This window comes from Pangasianodon hypophthalmus, chromosome 8 (genome assembly GCF_027358585.1).
Source record: "Pangasianodon hypophthalmus isolate fPanHyp1 chromosome 8, fPanHyp1.pri, whole genome shotgun sequence".
In the NCBI taxonomy this organism is placed as follows: Eukaryota; Metazoa; Chordata; class Actinopteri; order Siluriformes; family Pangasiidae; genus Pangasianodon; species Pangasianodon hypophthalmus.
In genome coordinates, this window is record NC_069717.1 from 14,828,079 (window position 1) to 14,850,418 (window position 22,340).

Consider the following 22,340-nt stretch of genomic DNA (forward strand, 5'->3'; position numbering starts at 1 on the left):
TCCTCCAGGCATTACACAAAGGTGAGATTTATTACAAATTAACAACACACATTAAATATACACAGTAATTTATTTTGACAAAAAGAGTAGGGTTAAATTAAAAGACAGAATTTTGAAATGAGCAACCTTTTTAATAGACCAGATTCTCTATGAATTTCATTACCGTCTTTCATTATTGTTAATGAATCAAAAAGATGCTTTCTGTTCTATTTGTAAGTCACAGAAATGGCTTGATTGCTAGGAATATTATTCAAACACATCCCACCTTCCACAAATCCTCAGCTTTGACAACTGTTATGTGCCAAGTTTACAATAACATTTATTTTTTGTTGTTACATTACATGTCTTTTACTTTTGGACAAGCTTTGGACGTTTGGACAAGCTTGACTGCAACTAAAGAAAAAGGCTAAAAGGTGTAATATACTGAAATCTGTGCCAAACAAAGACTCAGAGAAACAGATTAAAACTAGATCATGTCCTTAACATGAATATGGTTATTTTTCATTAGTGTTTAATTCTCTTACAAATCATCAATAACTGTAAATGTTAGATGTCCCATTTTTCAATCTCGACATTCTAGAAGCAAATCTTGCACCCTCAGTAAAACTGTCATGCAGCCTGCATTTGCATTTCTCTAAGGCACTGGATTGTTTGGAGTCTCACAGCTTGGCATAATCCTTCAGTATTGTCTCCAGTTTCTGGCTCAGCATGATATTCCCTCTGACTTTCAATTTGCCAGCGAAAAACGCCTGTGGGGGGGAAAACAAACAAAACAACACTGATCTCTGAACAACAGCATTAACGTGGTGGATTACTCCTAACATTCACACATCTGGTGAATCAACCTCAATTTTTCATATAAAATGTGGCATAACGGTACCTTCTGAGGGTTGAGCTTCCCCAGCACTACATCCATGAAATCCTCATCAGCCACAGTAAATGTCACATCAGCTTTGCCATTGTATGGACCCTTATGAAGTGCACCTTGTGCTGTTTTTAGATCGATGGCTGTACAAAAACAGATCAGATCTTGGATTAATGGGGACAGACAAATATACCATTGCATTGGATTAATAGGGACAGACAAATATACCATTGCATGGTATCTCACAACATGTGCCATGAAACCCTTTGGAGAACTATTGGCACCCTTCATGAAAATGGGAAAATTAATATAGAAAAAGACTAACATGCAAGAAGTGATGCTTTGAGCTCAAAAACTGTATAGATTTATCTAAAAAAAAATTTTTTTTAAGTACCTATTTTTTTTCCAGCACCCTTACAATTAATGTTTTGACACCTGCCATGAAGAGAATATCAGCACTAAGTCCCTACCTGTAATGTCTAACAAGGATTGACATGCTTTAGACACTTGGTAAATAAACAATAAATCTTGAACCCCTTTGCATGATTAATCTGAAGTCTTACTCCACTGGGCAGCTGTCTTTCCTCCTTTGGTAATTTCCCATCCAAAAATAGCATTAACTTTCTTCACAAGTTCTGCACCCAGGTCTTTGATCCGGCGTCCAATTTCAGCAAACACCAAGTCGCTCTGAAGTCCACTGGTCTATGAAGTCATAGTGTGATTTATAATCATTTTTGCATGTTTACATATAACGTACAAAGATTTGTGCTCTTCTTTCAAATCGCTTATTTTGCTTCAAGATATAATATCATTAATATTTAATAGAAATGATCCGTGTACCTCTGCTGGAGAGGTGCTGGCAACAGCATCAGGAGCTGCATGTAAATCTATATATGCGCCAGATAACACAACTACTCCTGTCTCCTTCACCTGAAAAGCCAGAACAAATAAACAGATGATTTTGACAGCAGAATAACAAATAGGATAAAACAGGTTCTGCATTCAATATACACTACAGGCTGATGTAAGCAGTATAAACAAGCACTTATGCTCACTTTGCACTGAAAGTGAATTCTGTTGTCCTCTTTCCACATTTCTGTCTGCAGAGACTGGCCTGGTAACACTGGCTTCACAAATCGTACCTATCAAAACAAAAAAAAAGGAGCAAGGTTGTACATTATAGATAAAAGCAATGCTTTTAGAAAAGCATACAGGATATGAGAAAAACTGCAGATAATGATATTACGTAATTTGTAAATCAATAGATACGAGTTGCATCTCTGTTAGAAAAGTTTTATGAGGTTTTAAGTGGCAGCACCATATGAATTTTCCTCACCTTAATAGATTTGAATCTGGAAACATCATTTCCAGCATACTGCCTCAGGACATGGCGTGCAGCAAATCCAAATGAGCACAGTCCATGCAGTATGGGAGATTTGAATCCTAAAGTTTGAGATAACTTTTTAAGCTTTTTTTGAACTTTTGATGATCATTTTAGTACAAATGTTATGACTGTAATTGATCCTGAAAATGTCTTTTTTAAAGAGGGACACCTCTTCAACACCTCTTCTTACCTCCCATTGCTGCAAAGCTTGGGTCTATGTGAAGAGGGTTCCAATCACCACTCAACCTATACAAAGCAGCCTAAAATGCAAAAATGAGGTTTTTGATAATATCAATGAAGAAAAAAATGTTACTTCACTAAATTGTGAAATAAGTCAGATCATAATATATCTATATACCTGCATGATTATGAATAAACATCATTATTGTACTGTATGAGTTTATGTTGCTGTATTTTATACCATTGTCTACAAAATCTTTACAACAATCATTGTGATGTGATGTTTTTATCATCTATTCATGAACTTTTGTCATATATCACCATTATCAAACTTGACCCTACCTGATCTCTGGTGGTTTCATCAACCATGACTGCATCAGGTGATCTGTTTGGAGGTTCAGCTGTGGCCTGGGGAAAAAAAGAAGAATAACAATTATAAAATGTTAATATATAAACAAACATACATTGCATATTTTACATGGTTTAAAGGCTAGAATGTAGAAGGTTCATTACCACAGCCTTATCTGATGTCCTCTTTCCTCCAAAACCACCAGCACCAACAATAAACACTGAGAACTGATTGTAGCAGAGCAGCTCCTGCTTGCTGTATGTGTAAACTGCAGGAATGAAAATGCAGCATCATTGTACCATTTGTGTTATTTCTTGCTCAGTTACTTATTTATATAAAACTGAGTAGTTTTCACTTATCAATTAAATACAGTACTGAGTCGTTCTTTTATTTAAACCAGGGGTGTCCAATCTTATCCGGAAAGGGCCGGTGTGTGTGCAGGTTTTCATTCCTATCAAGCAGAAGCCACACCTCAGTCTACTGAAAGCAAAGATCAGCTGATTAAACAGGTGGAATCAGATGTGGCCTTTGCTTGATTGAATGAAAACCTGCACCCACACCGACCCTTTCCTGGTAAGATTAAACACCCCTGATTTAAAGCAAGCCAAACACAGTACAGTAATTAGTTCATTATTATATTTTAATAATAATAAAAAAAAAATCACCATCCAAGAGTATGACTGCGCCAGACCCTTTGTCGAGGATGTCTGCTATTGATGCCTTTGAGATCAGTGTTCCTAGAAAATAGATGTTAGTTAAACCAGCTGATTAAAAGAAAAAAAAAAAAAACTTGATCATAAAAACCTATGGGAAAGCAGACATACCTGAAGTAGGCAAAGGTTTGTACAACTCCAAGTACTGTTCTCCATGTAGCAGCTATAAATGAAAATACAGAAGGCTAGCTTATTATAAGCATTAATCATAACAAAATATATTCTTCCATTTCACTCAGAGTGCCTTAAAAGCGTATAATAGTGGGATAGAAATACCGAGCAAGAAAGATGTATTAACTCTAGTGAGTCTGATCGAATCAAGCAAAAGCCTTGGTGAGATCAGTGACAGCGGTGTGCATAATTAAAGTCACATTACTGGAAAGCATTCTAAGAAGCTGCTCACTCTGGTGGGGTCGAAATTGAGCCCGGGAACAGAACTGAGTCCTCCGTCTAGCATTGACGCTTGGGCTGGGATGACTCCAAATGTAGGCAGGCAGCTGAACTCCTCATGACCTTCGTAGAGGAACTTGAGGTGATTGGCCTCTCTAGTAGACATGCCCACTCCGAGGGCGTAAAGGATGCAGTGCATGTTAGTATAGCTAAATGTCATCTCAGGAAGCACCTTCCCTATGGCCTGTGCCTGCAGACATACAAGTATATTTGTATTGGCTTGAAAAGCTGTAAACTGACGTATTATTCAGTTCCCAAAAAGTAAATGTATCTATTTGGTAGTGACTTGTGTCCTCTTGTCTATACATACTGTATATATGACCATACAATAAATTTAAGCAACTGAACGTAATTTAAAGCTGCATATTCAAAACTCACAGGGTTTATGCCAGATGATGCGGAGGTCACAGCACTGGTTGGATTGGCTCCAATTCCTTCCTCAGCATCCACTTTCGACAGCACATCCACCAGCAAGTGCATTGACTCTTAATGGCAGAGCACAAAAGAGGACCGAATGTTTAATTAACTAGTCCACACTCAGAAGACAAAGACAGCGACATTCTCAACACAAACATAACACAAGTGATGAGCACTACAAAGCCATGCTAATAAGCCTTCTTGCAACTCTCCCTCCTCTGTGCAGTACATCCTGAGGGCAGCTATGGTAAGCAAACACACAGGAGGATGAGGCTCACTTAGCTTCTATTGTTGGAAACTTGCTTATAGATAACTTCTAATGGAACTCTTTATGTTTTCAGTTTATTTAGTTGCATATGTATTTGTAGGCATGTGCACAGACAGACCCCGTGGAGGGGCTTGAGCCCCTGCCCTTTGACTTAAGTGTCCTTGTGTGTAATAAGTGGATTTTGCATGATCTTTGGGTAGCTCTTTGAGTATAGATGCACCTGGAGTGCAGTCTCACTACATACAGTTGAGGTCAAAAGTTTACATCTCCCTTTCAGAATCTGCAAAATGTTCATTATTTTACCAAAATAAGAGGATCATACAAAATGCATATTATTGTTTATTTAGTGCTGACCTGAATAAGATATTTCACATAAAAGATGTTTACATATAGTCCACAAGAGAAAATAATAGTTGAATTTATAAAAATGACCCCGTTCAAAAGTTTACATCCCCTTGATTCTTAATACTGTGTTGTTACCTGAATGATCCACAGCTGTGTTTTTTTGTTTACTGATAGTTGTTCAAGAGTCCCTTGTTTGTCCTGAACAATTAAACTGCCTGCTGTTCTTCAGAAAAATCCTTCAGGTCCCACAAATTCCGGGGGTGAAAACTTTTTGAATTTGAAGATCAGGGTAAATTTAACTTATTTTGTCTTCTGGGAAACATGTAACTATCTTCTGTAGCCTCTGAAGGGCAATACTAAATGAAAAAATACAATATTTAGGCAAAATAAGAAAAATGTACACATCTCCATTCTGTTCAAAAGTTTTCACCCCCCGGCTCTTAATGCATGGTTTTTCCTTCTGGTGCATCTGTGAGCGTTTGAACCTTCTGTAATAGTTGTATATGAGTCCCTCAGTTGTCCTCAGTGTGAAAAGATGGATCTCAAAATCATAGTCATTGTTGGAAAGGGTTCAAATACACAAAAATGCTGGAAAACCAAAGAATTTGTGGGACCTGAAGGATTTTTCTGAAGAACAGCAGGCAGTTTAACTGTTCAGGACAAACAAGGGACTCATGAACAACTATCAGTAAACAAAAAAACACAGCTGTGGATCATTCAGGTAACAACACAGTATTAAGAATCAAGGGGATGTAAACTTTTGAACATCCAGATTTCTGTAAAGCTGCTTTCTGACAATGTCTATTGGTCCCTACCTGTGCTACACAAATAAAACTGAATTGAAAAGGCTTGGCCTGGTCCAGGAATAGAGCTAATGGACCAGCTCAGGTTGATTTTAAGACGTTCACTGCTCTACTGGCTGCCATACATACATATATTCCTTTAATCAATTCTGACTTGTTACTGATATGTGCATCACCATACTGTGGGTTGTGATTGTCATACCTGTATGATTACTTTTTGCATGCTTTAAATACAAGATCCCATTTAAAATGAAAACAAGAGCATTTACATTTGTGTTATTACTGGATGAATACAACTGGGTTCATCTGTGTTAATAGGGCCCTATTTTTCCCTTGAGCTCCTGGCTTCCATAATGTCGGTTTTGTGGATTTGTGTTTGTATAATTTGTAGGATGAGAGCAGAAACACATAGGGATCTCATAGTTGGTGATCCTTAACCCATTTCAGTATTTACCTTGTATAGTAGCTGGCTTGGTGGCATTGGTGAAGTCACAGATCTGGTCCCACTTATCCCGGACCTCCTCTGGGCTCATGCTCTGGTTCTTATGACGGATAATACTGCCCAAAGATCTCTCCCATCGCACTGCAGATCCACATGCAATTAAAAGCCTTCAAATAATCTTAAATTCATTCATCTTTTCGAATTTTAAATAAAAATATAGACCAGCAAAATTCCACTTACACTTGCTGATCCAGCCAGCCCCAACCTAAGAAAAGTAACAAGAAATGGTTGGAATTAGCACAGGGGTGTCCAATCTTATCCGGAAAGGGCCGGTGTGAGTGCAGGTTTTCATTCCAACCATACAGAAGCCACACCTGAGTCTAGATCGGACACCCCTGAATTAGCAGAACAACTGCAGCATATAGAAAGTTAACTAACAGTTATGACTTAATAAAATAGTAAAATTCAGAATCACACCTCAAAAAGGCCTCCATTCTCCTGACACTGCTCATGGCACAGCCACAGGACAAGAGGAGCCACGTACTCCGCTTTCAGAGACTCCACCAGATCTGACGAGGACAAATACCATATTTGTCACTAACAATTAGAGCAAGAGGGAACTCAAAATAAATCCGATCACACTACTTAATATCACAAAACACTCAAAGGTTATTAAAATGCTTATCTTGCAGAATAATCTCACTGAGCTTTGCTCCAAACTGCAGCATAGAAACTAATATTGAGAAAACAGCACTTCAGGAAATTAATACTCATGGAGCAAAACAAAGTCAATACTGTCTTGCTAACAGCATTTCCCACACATAGCAGATACTTTGGCATTGCGCCCTGGTGTAATGACGACTAAAATAACATTTTAGTTATTAATCCATACTGAGTAATTAACATGCTTTATTTCTAATTCGGCAGTGACATGAATGTAGCTAGGAGTCGGAGAGTGGAGAATTGAGAGAAAAATCCTAGACAGAGCTGGTGAAGCCTTTTCCTTTCCTGTTAATCTTTGGACATTAATTACTCTATGAATTGGAGTGCTAGCACAATCCACACTGCGCTTAGGACTGTTGACACAAAAAGGTGAATTACAGCCTTTTTTGGTAGCACATAGACTAACCAATCATGTCATACCATCAAGTTGCATGGATCCACACTATGTTTTTTTTCCAGTGGGTTTTAAGCCACTTGCATGCTGGATTTTCACTGCACTACAGGCAGTCCTGGTGGCATATTGATGGCTAACATTAGCAAAGATTGGTAGCCTGTGGCTTGGGAATTCACCTGTCAATGTTCATGTAGATAAAGTCAGCGTGAAGTAGTGAGGGGAATTCAGGCTGTTTTCATCAAGTCAGATCATTTGGCTCAGCTCACCAATAAGAGCCAACTCTTCTGGCACCCAAACAGCTCATTGGCAATTTTTCTTCACCATATTTTGACCAGTGATGTGCTTATGGCTGAAACTGTTTCATGAAATCTTACTTTACCTTTTATTAAATAAGAAAACATTACTTTGGTTACAACTGATGAAATAAATTTTAGTAAATGCATTGCAATCACCTCCCCTACAACTCTACAACGCTGGACTATACAATATACAGTACATCTTCAACAAGCAGCAGACCCTCTGTTACACTGCATCATACACCTCTCAGCATTGAAAAAAGGTTTCACTGGAAACATTTACATCTTTTTTTATTCATGTTTGATCTGACTTGTGCTTTCGCCTATAAAGCAGAACAGCATAGCTTCAGATATATCCTATATCATCAGAGGAAAGGATTTTAAAAAATGGTAAAAATAAAAAAAAAAAAAAAAAAAACACACACCCCTACTATTTAATACTATGTAAGCATTCTACTGAGTGCACAGAATGTGGTTTGGGACACAGCCTTGAACTCTTGTTAAATGTGTTTTACTTGCCTCTCACAGCCTTCAGATTAGTCCGCGGTGTGGAGGACACAGCACATCCCAGAATACAAAGTGTTCTTAGGCAAGTAGCTTGCAATAGCAATAGCATTGTTCTACCAGAGAGGGTAAAATTCCAAAATTTTTCATACTGTAGCTTTAAGATTTCCTATATTTTGCATTATTGGCAAATAAATTGACTAATTTGTGGAATTGGATTCTATGTAAGATTTCCTATATGTTGCATTACTGGCCTATGGAAGGCTGTAGAAACACACAACTGTGGATGTGACATAAAATTCAGTCTCACACAGATCTGCATTAAATACATAAATCACAATACTCAAATGTCTCAAAATCATATAATGCTAACATTATCTGACCTTGAGGGATTAAAATATTTTTCGTGCTTTATTTCACCTTTTTGTGAATCTCTCAAACTTATTAAACCCTACAGGGAATATCAGATTTTGTTCAACCTTGTCCATAACTACATAGTGCTCTTCAAAACTAGACTAAAGTACAACTACCACTATAGTGTTCCTGTATTATAGCTTTACATGCTGTATTTCTAAACATATCCGGCACAGATCAGTACCAAGCTTGACTGGAGATTATTTATTTGTTGCATGCTCCCTAAACAAGGGGTTTAGTACAGGCCTAGTTAAATGGTTTTATAAGGTTTCACTTAAACATACAGGTCCATGTGGTGCTTTGCATATTAAAAAATAACAAAGCAGACATGCACATTATACACACTCAGAGGGAAAATGTCTGCTTTGGTGGAAATGCTGCCATGACAAAAATTGCATTGAATAGCATGACATTCTTTGCATGATAAGTTTCATAGTTAAACTTAGTTATTCAATGACTGGTCTAAAGGTCTCTAACCTGGTGGCATGACGGTCTGAGTGAGACGTGAGCCTGCTGTAGGCGCAATGGTGTTGCAGTGGATGTTGTACTTCTGGCCTTCAATGGCCAAAGTGTTGGCCAGACCCAGGACGCCCAGCTTAGCAGCACTGTAGTTTGCCTGACCAAAGTTCCCATAGATTCCCGCAGCCGATGAGGTCATGATGATTCTGCACATCATTGGGCAGATCATTGTTGCCATATAACAAGTTTTTTTTCTCTAAAATAGTGAATACAATACATTGTTATGTATAGACATGGTCATTACAGTACCTCCCAAACTTCTGGTTCTTCATGTGATTCCATGCTGCCCGGGTGACTAAGAACGAACCCCTCAAGTGCACTCTGTGAATGAGGTCTGAGAGAAGAAGAAGATGGCATTTAAACAGGATCTTTTAGAGAGAATGTGAAGACACAGAACATTATCTGTGCATTTAGTTATTGACAGAGAGTGCAAGGTGCAATGTGAATTACATGTACACAAAGGTAAAGTGATAAAACATATCCCCACTTCTATGATCAGTTACTCTCAGTCAACCCCCTTTCTTCTGGAAACTATGAATGTGGTTTAGGGCCACTGTTTAAATATATAAAAATACAGGATTTTGAGAATGAAGTCATAATATGTTGAGAATAAAGTCAAAATACTGTGAAAAATGGTGCATTCAGAGCAGTGTTTGTGTGTTAAAATAAGGGATGTTTACTATTTGGTGAAGTTATTATCTCTTGTTGAAAGAGAAATTGCAGGTAGTGGTCACCTTCAAGGCGATCAATGGTTACATCTGCATGCCATTCAGTGAGGGTGTGAAGTGGAACTCCAGCCTGCTCTGCATTAACAGCAATCAAGCCCCAAATGCATTACGCCATATACACTCACATAAGTGTTAAGTTTATTATGGTGGTTCTTTCTTCTAAATAAACGCAATTTCTTCCAGTTCTAATACCAATAATAAGTATTAGTGTAAGTATTTCTTTATTTGTAAAAGCAATACTAGTATAACAAGTATAACATCACCAAATCTTCCATGTCCCTCACCTTAATGCACAACCATTGCTCTGATATGCACCATTTTGTCATGGAATTATGACTTTGTTCTAAAAATAGCGTGACATTTATCTTTTAATATAAAATATTATGACTTTTTTTTCTTGCTATGACATTTTTCTTGAAATATCATGACTTTATTCTCAAAATCTTGTACACTATATTGCCCAAAGTTTGCGGACACCTGAACATCACGCCCATACGTGGTTCTTCCCCAAACTGTAGCCACAGAGTTGGAAGCACACAATTGTATAGAATGTCTTTGTATGCTGTAGCATTATAATTCCCCTTCACTGGAGCAAAAAGGAGCCCAAACATGTTCCAGCATGACAATACCCCTTGTGCACAAAGCAAGCTCCATGAAGAGATGGTTTGCCAAGGTTGGAATGGAAGAACTACAACACTGAAGACCTTTGGGATGAACTGGAACGCTAACTGCACCCCAGGCCTCCTCGCCCGACATTAAAACCTCATAAATGCTCTTGTGGCTGAATGAACAAATCCCCACAGCCACACTCCAAAATCTAATGGAAAGCCTTTCCAGGAGAGTGGAGGTTATTATAACAGCAAATCTGGAATGGGATGTTCAAAAAGGATACATGGGTGTGATGGTCATATGTTCACAAACTTTTAGCCATATAGTGTATTTTTATTTTTCAAACAGTGGCCTTAAAACACCGTCAGAGGAAACAGACCTTGATCTGATTCACAGAAAAATTCCCAATATGGCAGAGATGAAAGAGGTCACAATACAAGAAACTTACAAATCAGCTACAGCTGAATTAATTACATATCACTGATGTACTTAGAATAATGGTGTATGTTTTTTTTAAGGTAGCTAACAAGAATTAGTAAGGCTTGCATTTTTACTTATAGATCTATATATTCAGTCGGTTTTCAGCTCGAAAGTCAGTTGGTGAATGTAAATGCCACCTGTGCCGATATACAAAGTTCGAATTCGATATGATACAGTGATATTTCGATATGAGACATTTCCGATACAGCAAAAATAAGCATGGACTGCATATGCGCCTTAGGTTTCCATTTTCAATTGATTAAAACATTAAACAGGGTACAATAATTTAAACTTTATAATGACAGTGTTTGTGTGATCCATTCAGATTCTTAGCAGCATACAACAAAACAAAAGCTGTGCATTAGTTATTGAACAAAATTAAACATTGCTAATTAAACACGAGCTTTCTTGCTTGATCATTCACTGGGGTACAGGGTTGGCTAGTCTCAGGAAAATTTCTACCTCAACTACATCTCAAAAACTGCATAAAAAGACCTGAAACTAGCCCATGGAAATTCAGGTATTGGAAAAGAGAGATAATTTTTTTTTCTTTTTTCGAAGTCTTTGGGTGGGGAATAAGATTAATGTGGCATGCAGACATATCTGATTTGTTTCAAAACTAGCCCAATATGCCATTTAAAAAAAAATAAAAAATCCTGGCAACCCAGCTAGTGACTCAAGGGGAGTTGGGGGGTGTTGTGGGGCTCTTTATTTCCGGTTCTACTGTTAGTTATTCTGTAGCTCAAACGTGCTGAATCCTGCATTCTTTACTATAACGCATAGAGTCTCATACCTGCTGCTATGAATTTCCCAGTCACCATGGTGATTTCTGTAACCTGGAGTGAATCCGCCATGAAAGGCTGCTTGAATGCAGCAGAGAGACATTGCTTTGTGCGCGTGTGCGTGAGTGTGTGTTATTAGCTGCTAGCTTATTAGATCGTGAAAAGGAGAAGCTTTTTCTTTTTTTAGACCTCCTGATTTGACAAAGAGGACGCTACTTTAAATGTTTATTACACCTCACGTAATATAAGCTGTATTCTCTGACAAAGCCTATTTTACTATGCAACCTGTTGCACGTACCATTCATTACACAGATGTATCACACTGAGAGCCGATACGACACACTGTGTACAGCCCTACTCCTCAGCATACATTGCTGACAGGAGAAAATATAGTCAATTAGTCACCAAGATCTGGAATGTAGAGCTAGAACACTAATAAGCAAGACAAAGGTGACCATGGCAAGGACAGACTCCCTGAGACACCATGAGGAAGAAACCTTGTGAGGAACCAGACTCAAAAGGGAAGCCATCCTCTATTGGAATTATAATTCATTACAGTATGCAGGTATAGAAGAATAAAGGCAAACAGTACAGTGGGTTAAAAGTTGTTCAGTATGAGAACATGGTGAATAAGAGACCTGGGATAAACACAGGACAGTCTTTATGATTACAGCACCAGTTCTTAGGAGGTACAGTATCTAATTTTGTTTTTGAGTGTTCAATACTTTAACCCCATTTGTCTCCACCGTCTTCGAAATTCTTCTGTGAATCAGATGAGGTTCTGACTTTCCTGAAAAAGGGGGTTGGTTGAGTGTCTGATCACAGGAGTAGGGACATGCGTCTTATACTTGCTCCAAAGTCTCACACCGACTTGACTTTTGCGAGCAAAGTGCAGACCCTGGTGAGCGATGGGAAATGAAGCGTACATGTCTCAGTGCTCCATGCTTGAACTGAACTGAAGCGCACTCGTGCGAGAAAGCTTCCCTGCATGCTCGCTTTACTGCTCCACACTTGCCAATACCTGTCTGCTCACAATTTATGCTACTTTGCACTCTTTATTAATGACCATGCTTACTGATAATGTTATGTGCACTCATGTTGGCCATCCTCACACTCTCTCTTAGATACTATTTAAATGCCTTAAAAGAATATACACACTAAGTACCTGGTTTAAAAAGGAATTTCTTTATCTTTGTTAGTACGTACCCCAGTCAAGGTCACTTGTTCTAGCAAAAGATCGATCACGCAGGATCCTTTAAAGTTGGAGCACAGAGGAAGGAGCACATTACAATCCATAGTTTTGGAAATTACACATTTGGTGTATAAAAGTACAAAAAATATACAAGAAAACATATCAGTTTTAGACTTACCCAGCATTATTGATCACAATATCTGAAGAGAAGAAAACATTAAAACGTTAAAACACACAGCTACAACACACAGTAGTGTGTCTGGGGGATTCTCATGATGTCATACGTCACATTAAAGTCATCACCAGGAAAAAGAGATTGCTATAGGAAATGAAGCCTAGTTTATTTAAGATCATTTGAATTATGACATTTTATTAAACGATTTTCACCTGTCAATGTTGAAATGCATCTGAATTTAATCCAAATATTTGTTTTCATTTTCTTTCAGTTCAATTCACTTCAATTTAATTTCAATTCAATTCACAGACCAAACTTAAATTATAGTAGTGACTTTACTTTTACTAAATTTGTCTTTTTTTTGTGAGAACTTTATTTAAAAACAATTATGAACATTTGTTTTAATGACACATTATTTTATAGATTTACTTTTTTTTTTTTTTTTTTTTTTTTAAATAGATTTACTATTTTTCAACCCATTCCCTATTAATGATGTTCACTATTGTTTCATATATATCACATATAATCACATGTAGTTCAACCTCACTAAATTTAGTGCTGAGTAGGCATGTGATATTAAGTTTTCACATCTGGATAATTGTAATTGTTGGCCACATTTATTACAGTTTACAATATTATCACAATATTCTAAAAACAATTAGTACATTACTACTAGATTATGGGATTGCCTTCTCCAAGGACACATGGAGTTATTTAATAAATAAGAGACCGTAGAAGATGCAGCTGTTTCTGGGCTACTTTCCAAATATGACAGACTTTATCTTGTGTGCACAAACGCTGCCTGTATCCAAGCAGCATCTTCCCAAATAGAACACAAGAGTAATGTTTTAAGGCATCAGATAAATTTAAAGGCACTGTCAAATCCCAGCACTACTAAGCCGATACTGTTGGGCCCATCAGTTGTATCCTGTCTCAACTATACATGACTTTGGATAAAAGCATCAGCCAAATTAATACATTTAAATACAAATGCACTGGGCCAATAGTTTAATGCTGTGAAAACCTTCATTTAGAAACAGAATGCTTACAATATCGTTACATTCTTCATGAGAACAAGAACAGTACGTCTTAACATTAGATTATTTTTTTAACTATTTGCAATTATCATACTACACTACAAACAGACTCAGTAAAACCTAGACTATTTTTATGCCACTGAAAAAGGAGATTTATTGATGTTTTTGAAGGAGTACCCTGCTGGACTGTGGTTTAATCTGTGTTCATGTTGTAGAGCTGTAAATAAGTGGCAAGTTCCTCCACACCAAATATATGTTTATGTTTTTGTTATTTAAATAATTGGTCATTTTCAAATTAAATTTGTACCATATTGCACTTCTTAAGGGCCTCAGTATGCACATAATGAGAAAAAAAGATTTTTGAACATTTAATTAACCAACAATAGACTGAATTAGTTTGGATATTATTTAATATTAGATATTTTGAATATATAGTAAAAATATAGATGATTATGACATTGGTAGATCAAGACTCACTGTACACTTCACTGTAGTTACTGAATAATCTGCTTTAAAGTGAATAATTAAATAATAAACTGGGAGTTTAACTTTTGATATGACTTTGGCATAGTTCATGAAAATCCCCCTTCTAATGTGTCTCTAGTAACATGATTTAAAAAAAAATAATATTAAATAAATAAATACAATTAATAAATAAAATATTTAAAAAAAAAAAAAAAAAAAAAAAAAAAAAAAAAAAAAGCACCTATTCGTCCAAATGCATCCAAAGCAGTCTGGATTAGTTTTTCACCATCTTCTACTGAATCTGTAAAAATACAAACAATTTCATACACTTTAACCACATTTTCTTTTGTGAAAGATTGTAAGTAAGCACTGTATTTTTTCCCTAAAAGAACATGTGAAAATACTGGACAATACTGGATAATGTGTTTCCCAACATGTCATGATGACACAGGTATTATTAAACCACCTTCCACAGCAAATAATGAACATAACTCACAGAATCCAGATTACCTACCATAATTTGCCACAGCTCTGCCACCTTTAGCTTTTATCTCTTCTACTACTCTATCAGCAGCTGCCGAACTCTTTCCACCTCCTTTTATATCGCCCCCGAGGTCATTCACTGTGTGCAGAACACACAATAACAGACAGACATTTTCCTATAAAATGATCCAGCATGAATAAAATTAAATAGATCGACTCAGAAAATAACCTACCAACAACAGAGGCTCCTCTCTCTCCAAAAGCTAAGGCATATTCTCTGCCAAGTCCTGAAAAGAATACACCAGATTGCATCTTTTTACATGTGATCAGTACCTGGAGTTAATAGTAACTGCACAGAACAAGTTAAATATTTAATAAGACAAGTTAAAGTTTTATTGCACGGTTCCTCAACGAACATTTTCTTATTCATATTTTGGTTCTAACATATAAATTGTTACTAAAAAAAATCAAGTCAACTACAAAAGCATATATCTATCTATCTATCTATCTATCTACCTATATATATATATCTTTATATTTAATCCCTTCATATATTTTTATGTATATATTTTTCTTATATGTAATATTTTCTATATTTTCTTTTCTATGTTGGAACAGTTGTAAATAGCATTTCACTGCAAGTCGTACTGTATATGGTTATGCATATGACAAATAAAATTTGACTTTGAATTTGAAAAGGCATAGTACTGCTATTGTCCTCTACTACTGCTGCTGCTGTTTCAGTTGCCCTTTGCTCTGTACACACCAGGCTCTGTTGCAACACTGACACTCAGTATATAAAATGCATATTGTTGAGTAAAGTCCTCAGCAAGGCATCAATCCTATTTGTGTAGCACCATTCTTCTTATTAAGGATGCTCTAATTACTAAGGCACAATGGCATACAGACAAAATACTCAGACATGAATACAGATATTTAAGCTGTTATGCAACTGTACTATAAAAAATTAAGTTTCAGAGAGAAAAGGGTCACCAAAGGTTGGAAGGAGAGATACTGTGAGAAGTGTTCTTGCTAAAAGTGAGTCTTGCTAAGAAGAGTGTTTTTATGAAATCCTAAAAATGTCAAATGTCAGTAATAGCTATCTGATAAATGATAAGTACTAAATAGAAAAACTAATTACATAAGTGAAAAATCCTTAATTATTTCCTAGTATTTAATCATTACCCATGTCTTGGATATTTTTCTTTTCCCCTTTTATCTTTTCATTGCCATAATTTTTCTGTTCTAACACGTTAATCATCTGTTTTCATGGGTTAAATTGGGATTTGTGGAATATCAGAATAATTTATATCCTATTATAAGGAGTTTCAGTATCATTTTTTTCTGGTAAATATACATGGTCTAATAAACTTTTACATTAACAAAATTAACATGTTGAGTTAAGGATCAAAAGTACACACACAGCATTAGAATACTACCTTGACTGAAAGAATGAAAATGAAAACATACAGTCAGGTCCATAAGTATTTGAACTGTGATACAATTTTGTAATTTTGCCTCGGACACAAAAATAGTTGATCCTCGTTATGACTTACTCAAATATTTTTCCTCACACTGCCCTTCGTCGGCTATACACAGAACGCCAAGAAAATTGCAGTAAAAACCGAAACAGTGAAACATGGACAGCTTATTTCAAAAATGTTAAATAAAATATAAACCAACTCAGCGAATGTACTCAGTATTTAAACATACTTAAATATGAATTTTGTTGAGAAGTGTACTTTAATAAAATTTGCTTGAAAAGGCATGACAATAATATGGAGTTGCCCCTCCCTTTGCTGCTATAATAACCTCCACTCTTCTGGAAGGCTTTCCACTAGAGTTTGGAACGTGGCTTAAAGGGTTTGCCCATTCAGCCACAAGAGCATTAGTGAGATTAGGCACTAATGTCGGGTTGAGGAGGCCTGGTGTGCAGTCGGATTTCTAAATCATCCCAAAAGTGTTCATTGGGGTTGAGGTCAGGGCTCTGTACAGACCACGCAACTTCTTACACTCCAACTTTGGACTTCAAGGAAATCGCTTTGTGCATAGGGGCAATGTCATGCTGGAACATGTTTGGGCCCCTTAGTTCCAGTGCAGGGAAATTTAAATTCCACAACATACAAAGACATTCTAGACAATCATGTGCCTCCAAATTTGTGGCAGAGGTTTGGGGACAGGCAGGCTGAAAACCTGCAGGCTGATCAAACTGGACATTATAATGGCAGCTACAGCTGGCATGAAGCCTCAGTTTATCATCAGATATTCCACAATATCATGGTTTATTTTATAGCTGTTCATATGAGAGTTTATTGCAGAGAATATACTGTATTACAGGGATAAACCTACATTAAAATGTTTCATGTCAGTTTCTGGTAAGATTTTTAGTGAAGTGGTGCAAACACATTCCCAGCTTATGGAAGATGAAAAGTACTGCAGGCAGTAAAGGCCAATTTTATTGTTTACACTGCAGTTGAGATGTATTTGTCACAATATTATTCAGAAATCTTTGATAAACCCATGAGAATAAGAGGTCAAAATATCTGTAACAACGTTTTCAGATCTCAACCAATCAGCATTCCCTTGAAGGCTGGTTCATGCACAGCACAATAGATAGGCACATGGTTTTTGAGTTCCTCAGTGTCCCTCTGTGCACCACGCTTACCCGTAAACCCCTCTCTGCATCACCGTACACATACACTTCAGTGCAGAGAGGGATTTGTGAAAATAGAGCAAGAGGTCCTCACTGCAGCCTGTAGCACAATAATGTATTGGATTAGAACCACTACGTTCTGGATGTTGTAAAACGCATGCACCATAGTCGGTTTCGATAACGTCCTGAATGTTTAATGGTTAATTTATTTTGACAAGAAAGTGGAAGAAAGATGATGGCTTGATTGACGGCAGATACAGTATGTCGGTTAGGGTTAGAAGATCCAGTACGTAGTGGATCTAATCCAATACATCATCGCGCTACAGGCTGCAGTGAGGACATACTCAAATGCAGGGACTCTGCAAAAATTTTTTAAAAAAGGCTATAATTCCTAAAGCAGTATTTTAGTTAAACCCCTTGAATTAAAGCTGAGAGTCTACACTTCAATCACATCTTGATTGCATCATTTCAATGCCTTGTGGTGGTGTACAGAGGCACAATTACGAAAATTGTGTCGCTGTCCAAATACTTATAAACCTGCTTTATATCATCATCATTATTAATCACCAGTATATTATCAAATTATAGTAGCTCCCTTTAACTTAGACACATAAACCAAAGGTGAAGGACCTCTGCTCATCTCTACTCCCCCCAAATTCAACCCTTCTCCACTGCCCATTTTTAACATCCAGAATTTGCTCTTTTCTTCAGTTTATATGGTTATTTAGTTGTTTCTGACTGGGATTTGTCATAAATACTTGGCAGTATCCCCCATCACTGGCAAATCAATGTCAGCATGCCCTTGACTATTATAATAATATTATAATCAGGTTGACATAATTTACAAAAATATTCATAAGTACATTGTAAAAGTAAGAAGTTAAAAGAACTTTAAAAAAATCCAGCAAATCATAAACAGAAGTAACAAAAGGTTATTTCATAATCTTATCTGATTAGAGTTATCTTATGATAGAGTTTTGAACAGAAATTCTGTTCTAGTTTTGAATTCAGTAACACTGATCAGTCACATGGCCTGAAATTCGTCTTTTTAGGATATCATATATGTTGTCTCTATATTTTAAATATGGAAAAGGCTGGAAACAAAACCAGCTGTGGGGTCTATCTACAGAAACAAGGCTGCACTGCCCACATTGGAGCAATGCTCTATCAGTTAAGAAGTGAGCTGAAGGACTCTTCTTAAGGACCTGCTTGCAACACAGTGGGAGCTAACTCGACAGACTTGTTGTTGCTGATATTTTCGGGCTAGCTAGCTGCTGAGATAACTTTATACATATATATTTTTCGGACGAAGCGTAGATTCGGTTTGTTGTTGTTTACATTTGCTTAAGGGAGTTATTCAATTTCTCTGTGCTGGCCTACTGATAGCGATTCTCCACCGAGCAGCGAGGCTGCAAGAAGCTGTTTTAGTCAGCAACAGCAGGTTATAAACAGTTTAAAGCACTGCACTAACGTCTCAACTCACCACCGCCAGCTCCTGTCACAAGAACAACTTTTCTAGCAAACGACAGAGGCGCGGACATGATGAAAACTCAGCCTTTGTGCAGGTAAACTGACAGCGTTTACATTGACTCTTCACCTACTTCCTGCAATGGACTTCATGACATCGCGTCATCACATCCAGCCAATCAGCGCTCTGCTCGGGATTCAATAACAGCGCTACACTAAAGGGCGAATCCCAAATGGCTCGCGATTCCCTATGAATGAACGGCGTGAAGCATTGGCCTTGACGTCCTATGTAGTGCACTACTTTTACTCACTGCTGCTTGTTTCTGGTCTAAAGTTCTGTATGGCTTAGACACTCGTCAGAAAACTAGGTCAAATGGATATAGCAAATTTCTCAGAAATAGACAAAAATTGGTATTTTTGAGCCAAATGAAGAGCCAAACGCTATTACTTATCAGCATTTTTTTTCCTGAAAACGCAAAGCACAACTAATAATACAAAATTCTACAACAAACAACGTTTCTCACACAGTACTGATTTACTGAGAGCACAGCTGTCCCATCTTTGTTGTATGCACAGTCAGGTCCATAAGTATTTGGATACAAGTTTCATAATTTTACTTGTGTTTACCACCACGATGGATTTGAAATGAAGCAATCGAGATGTGATTGAAGTGTAGACTTTCAGCTTTAATTCAAGGGGTTCAACAAAAATATTGCATTAACCGTCTAGGAATTGCAGGCATTTTTTCAAAAGTAATTGGACAAAAAAAAAGGATTATTTTTAATACTTGGATGCAGATCCTTTGCAGTCAATGACTGCTTGAAGTCTGGAACCCATGGACATCACCAAATGCTGAGTTTCCCTCCTTGAGATGCTTTTCCAGACCTTTAATGCAGCCGCCTTCAGTTGCTGCTTGTTTGTGGGTCTTTCTGCCTTCAGTTTTGTCTTCAGTAAATGAAATACATGCTCAATTGTGTTGAGTTCATCGGATGTTTAAGAACATTTAATTTCTTTGCCTTAAGAAGCCCTTGGGTTGCTTTTGCGGTATGTTTTGGGTCATTATCCACCTGCACTGTAAAGCGCTGTCCTATCAGTTTTGCAGCATTTGACTGAATCAGAGCAGAAAGTATAGCTCTATACACTTCAGAATTCATCCTTCTACTTCTATCAGCAGTCACATTATCAATAAACACCAGTGACCCAGTTCCACTGGCAGCCATACATGCCCATGCCATAACACTGCCTCCACATGTTTGACAGATGATGTGGTATGCTTTGGATCATGAGCTGTTCCTTTCCTTCTTCACGCTCTTCTCTTCCCATCATTCTCATACAAGTTAATCTTGCATCAGAACTGGTCAGGCTTTTTTTAGAGGGTTTTTAGCAAAGTTTAATCTGGACTTTGTTGTTGAGCGTTATCAGTGGTTTGCATCTTGAGGTAAACTATCTGTATTTACATTTGTGAAGGCGTCTCTTGATTGTAGAGTTTGACAAAGATATGCAGACCTCCTTCAGAGTGTTCTTGACTTGGCTAGATGTTATGAAGGGGGTTTTCTTCAACATGGAAAGAATTCAGCATTCATTCACTTTAGTTGTCTTCTGTGGTCTTCCAGGCCTTTTGGTGTTGCTGAGCTCGCCAGTGCATTCCTTCTTTTTAAGATTTGATTTGGCCACTCCTAAAGTTTCTGCTATCTCTCTGATAGGTCTGTTTTGTTTTTATCAGCCTAATGATGGCCTCCTTCACTTGTATTGACACCTCTTTGGATGGCATATTGCGAGTTTCCATGTACAGCTACCACATGCAAATTCAACACTTGAAATCAACTCCAAATCTTTTATCTCCCTAATTTGTCATGAAATAATGAGGAAAAAGGCCACATCTGGCCATGAAACTGTTTATCAGTCAATTGTCCAATTACTTTTTAGCCTGTGAAAACGGAGATACAATGTAAAAAATGGCTGTAATTCCTAAATAATTAATACAGTATTTTTGTTTAACCCCTTGAATTGAAGCTGAAAGCCTATAACATCTTGATTACTTCATTTCAAATCCATTGTGGTGGAGTACAGAGTAAAATTACAAAAATTTTGTCACTGTCCAAATACTTATGAACCTGACTGTATGTTGAATCATGGTCCCTTTGCTATCTGGATAGACACAATTCTGTATCAACTCGTTTATTTAGTTTGCACCTTTAGGATAACAAATCTTCCAAGAATGCTTAATTTTGTTAAATAAACATGGATCCTAGTTTTTTCAGTAGTTGCTAATAAAATTAGCAACATCACAAGCAATTAGAAAATTCAGCATATGAATTTCACATCAGACAGATATAATTAGAATACTTTTCCTCAGTCCAACAGACTGAATTAATTCCCTTCTCACAATCAGCTTGTATATTAGATCCATTACCTTCATCTTATCTAAAAGAAATACTAACAGAAGTAATCAAACACTTGGTTCCTTTCAAAGGTTCTTCCTCATATCATCCTTGCCACTGTTGCCTCTAGCCTGAAATGTTGGCCAGTACGATATTCACTGGCATTCTCTTGTACCTACGTAAAAAGATCTCCCACTACATGTACAGTCATGGGAAAAAGAAAGTACACCCTCCAACTATGTTACTTGGCGCTTTAATCTTTTTAGGACTAGCATGTAGTGGCCATTTATGGACAAAAAAGGCTACCATAAAGTTTATGTTTGGCTGGTGCAGCTGGCTTCTGGAGTCTACACTCCTATTATAGATAGATAGATAGATAGATAGTGTGTGTGTGTGTGTGTGCAGGCATGTTTTATATTTTGGTGGGTCCTCACAAGGATAGGAATAGCTGACATTTTTGACATTTGGCTGGTCAGATGTCAAGAAAACTGCCCTTTTACAAATATGCAGCCACCGGTACGGTTGCGCAGTGGGTAGCATTGCCGTCTCACAGCTCCAGTGTCCCAGATTCGATCCTGAGCTCTGGTTACTGCCTGTGTGGAGTTTCTGTGCATGTTCTTACAGTGACTGCATGGGTTTCCTTCATGGTTCTCTGGTTTTCTCCCACCTACATGCCAGTAGGTGGACTGGCTACACTAAATTGCCCCTAGGTGTGAATGGGTGGGTGAATGTGTGTGTATATGTGTGTGTGTAGGGTGTAATTCCACCTCATGTCCAGTGTTCCTGGGATAGGCTCAGTATCTGCTGTGTCCCTGACCAGAA

At 37.3% G+C, this 22,340-nt stretch overlaps 1 protein-coding gene across 1 annotated transcript; it reads right to left on the reverse strand.

Moving 5' to 3' along the window:
* Window positions 1-11: 11 nt before the first annotated feature.
* hsd17b4 (hydroxysteroid (17-beta) dehydrogenase 4) lies at window positions 12-19,309 on the reverse strand. Its single transcript, XM_026918339.3, has 24 exons — window positions 19,154-19,309; window positions 15,251-15,304; window positions 15,049-15,156; window positions 14,776-14,835; window positions 13,036-13,057; window positions 12,872-12,918; window positions 9,316-9,400; window positions 9,025-9,212; window positions 6,694-6,785; window positions 6,457-6,481; window positions 6,229-6,357; window positions 4,320-4,426; window positions 3,895-4,131; window positions 3,603-3,654; window positions 3,444-3,515; window positions 2,943-3,046; window positions 2,772-2,837; window positions 2,440-2,509; window positions 2,202-2,308; window positions 1,921-2,007; window positions 1,706-1,795; window positions 1,429-1,567; window positions 881-1,008; window positions 12-749 (listed from the first exon to the last, which is right to left on the reverse strand). The coding sequence occupies exons 1-24, from the start codon at window positions 19,209-19,211 to the stop codon at window positions 660-662; spliced, it is 2,217 nt and encodes a 738-aa protein (XP_026774140.3). The 5' UTR covers window positions 19,212-19,309; the 3' UTR covers window positions 12-659.
* Between the last annotated feature and the right edge of the window lie 3,031 nt (window positions 19,310-22,340).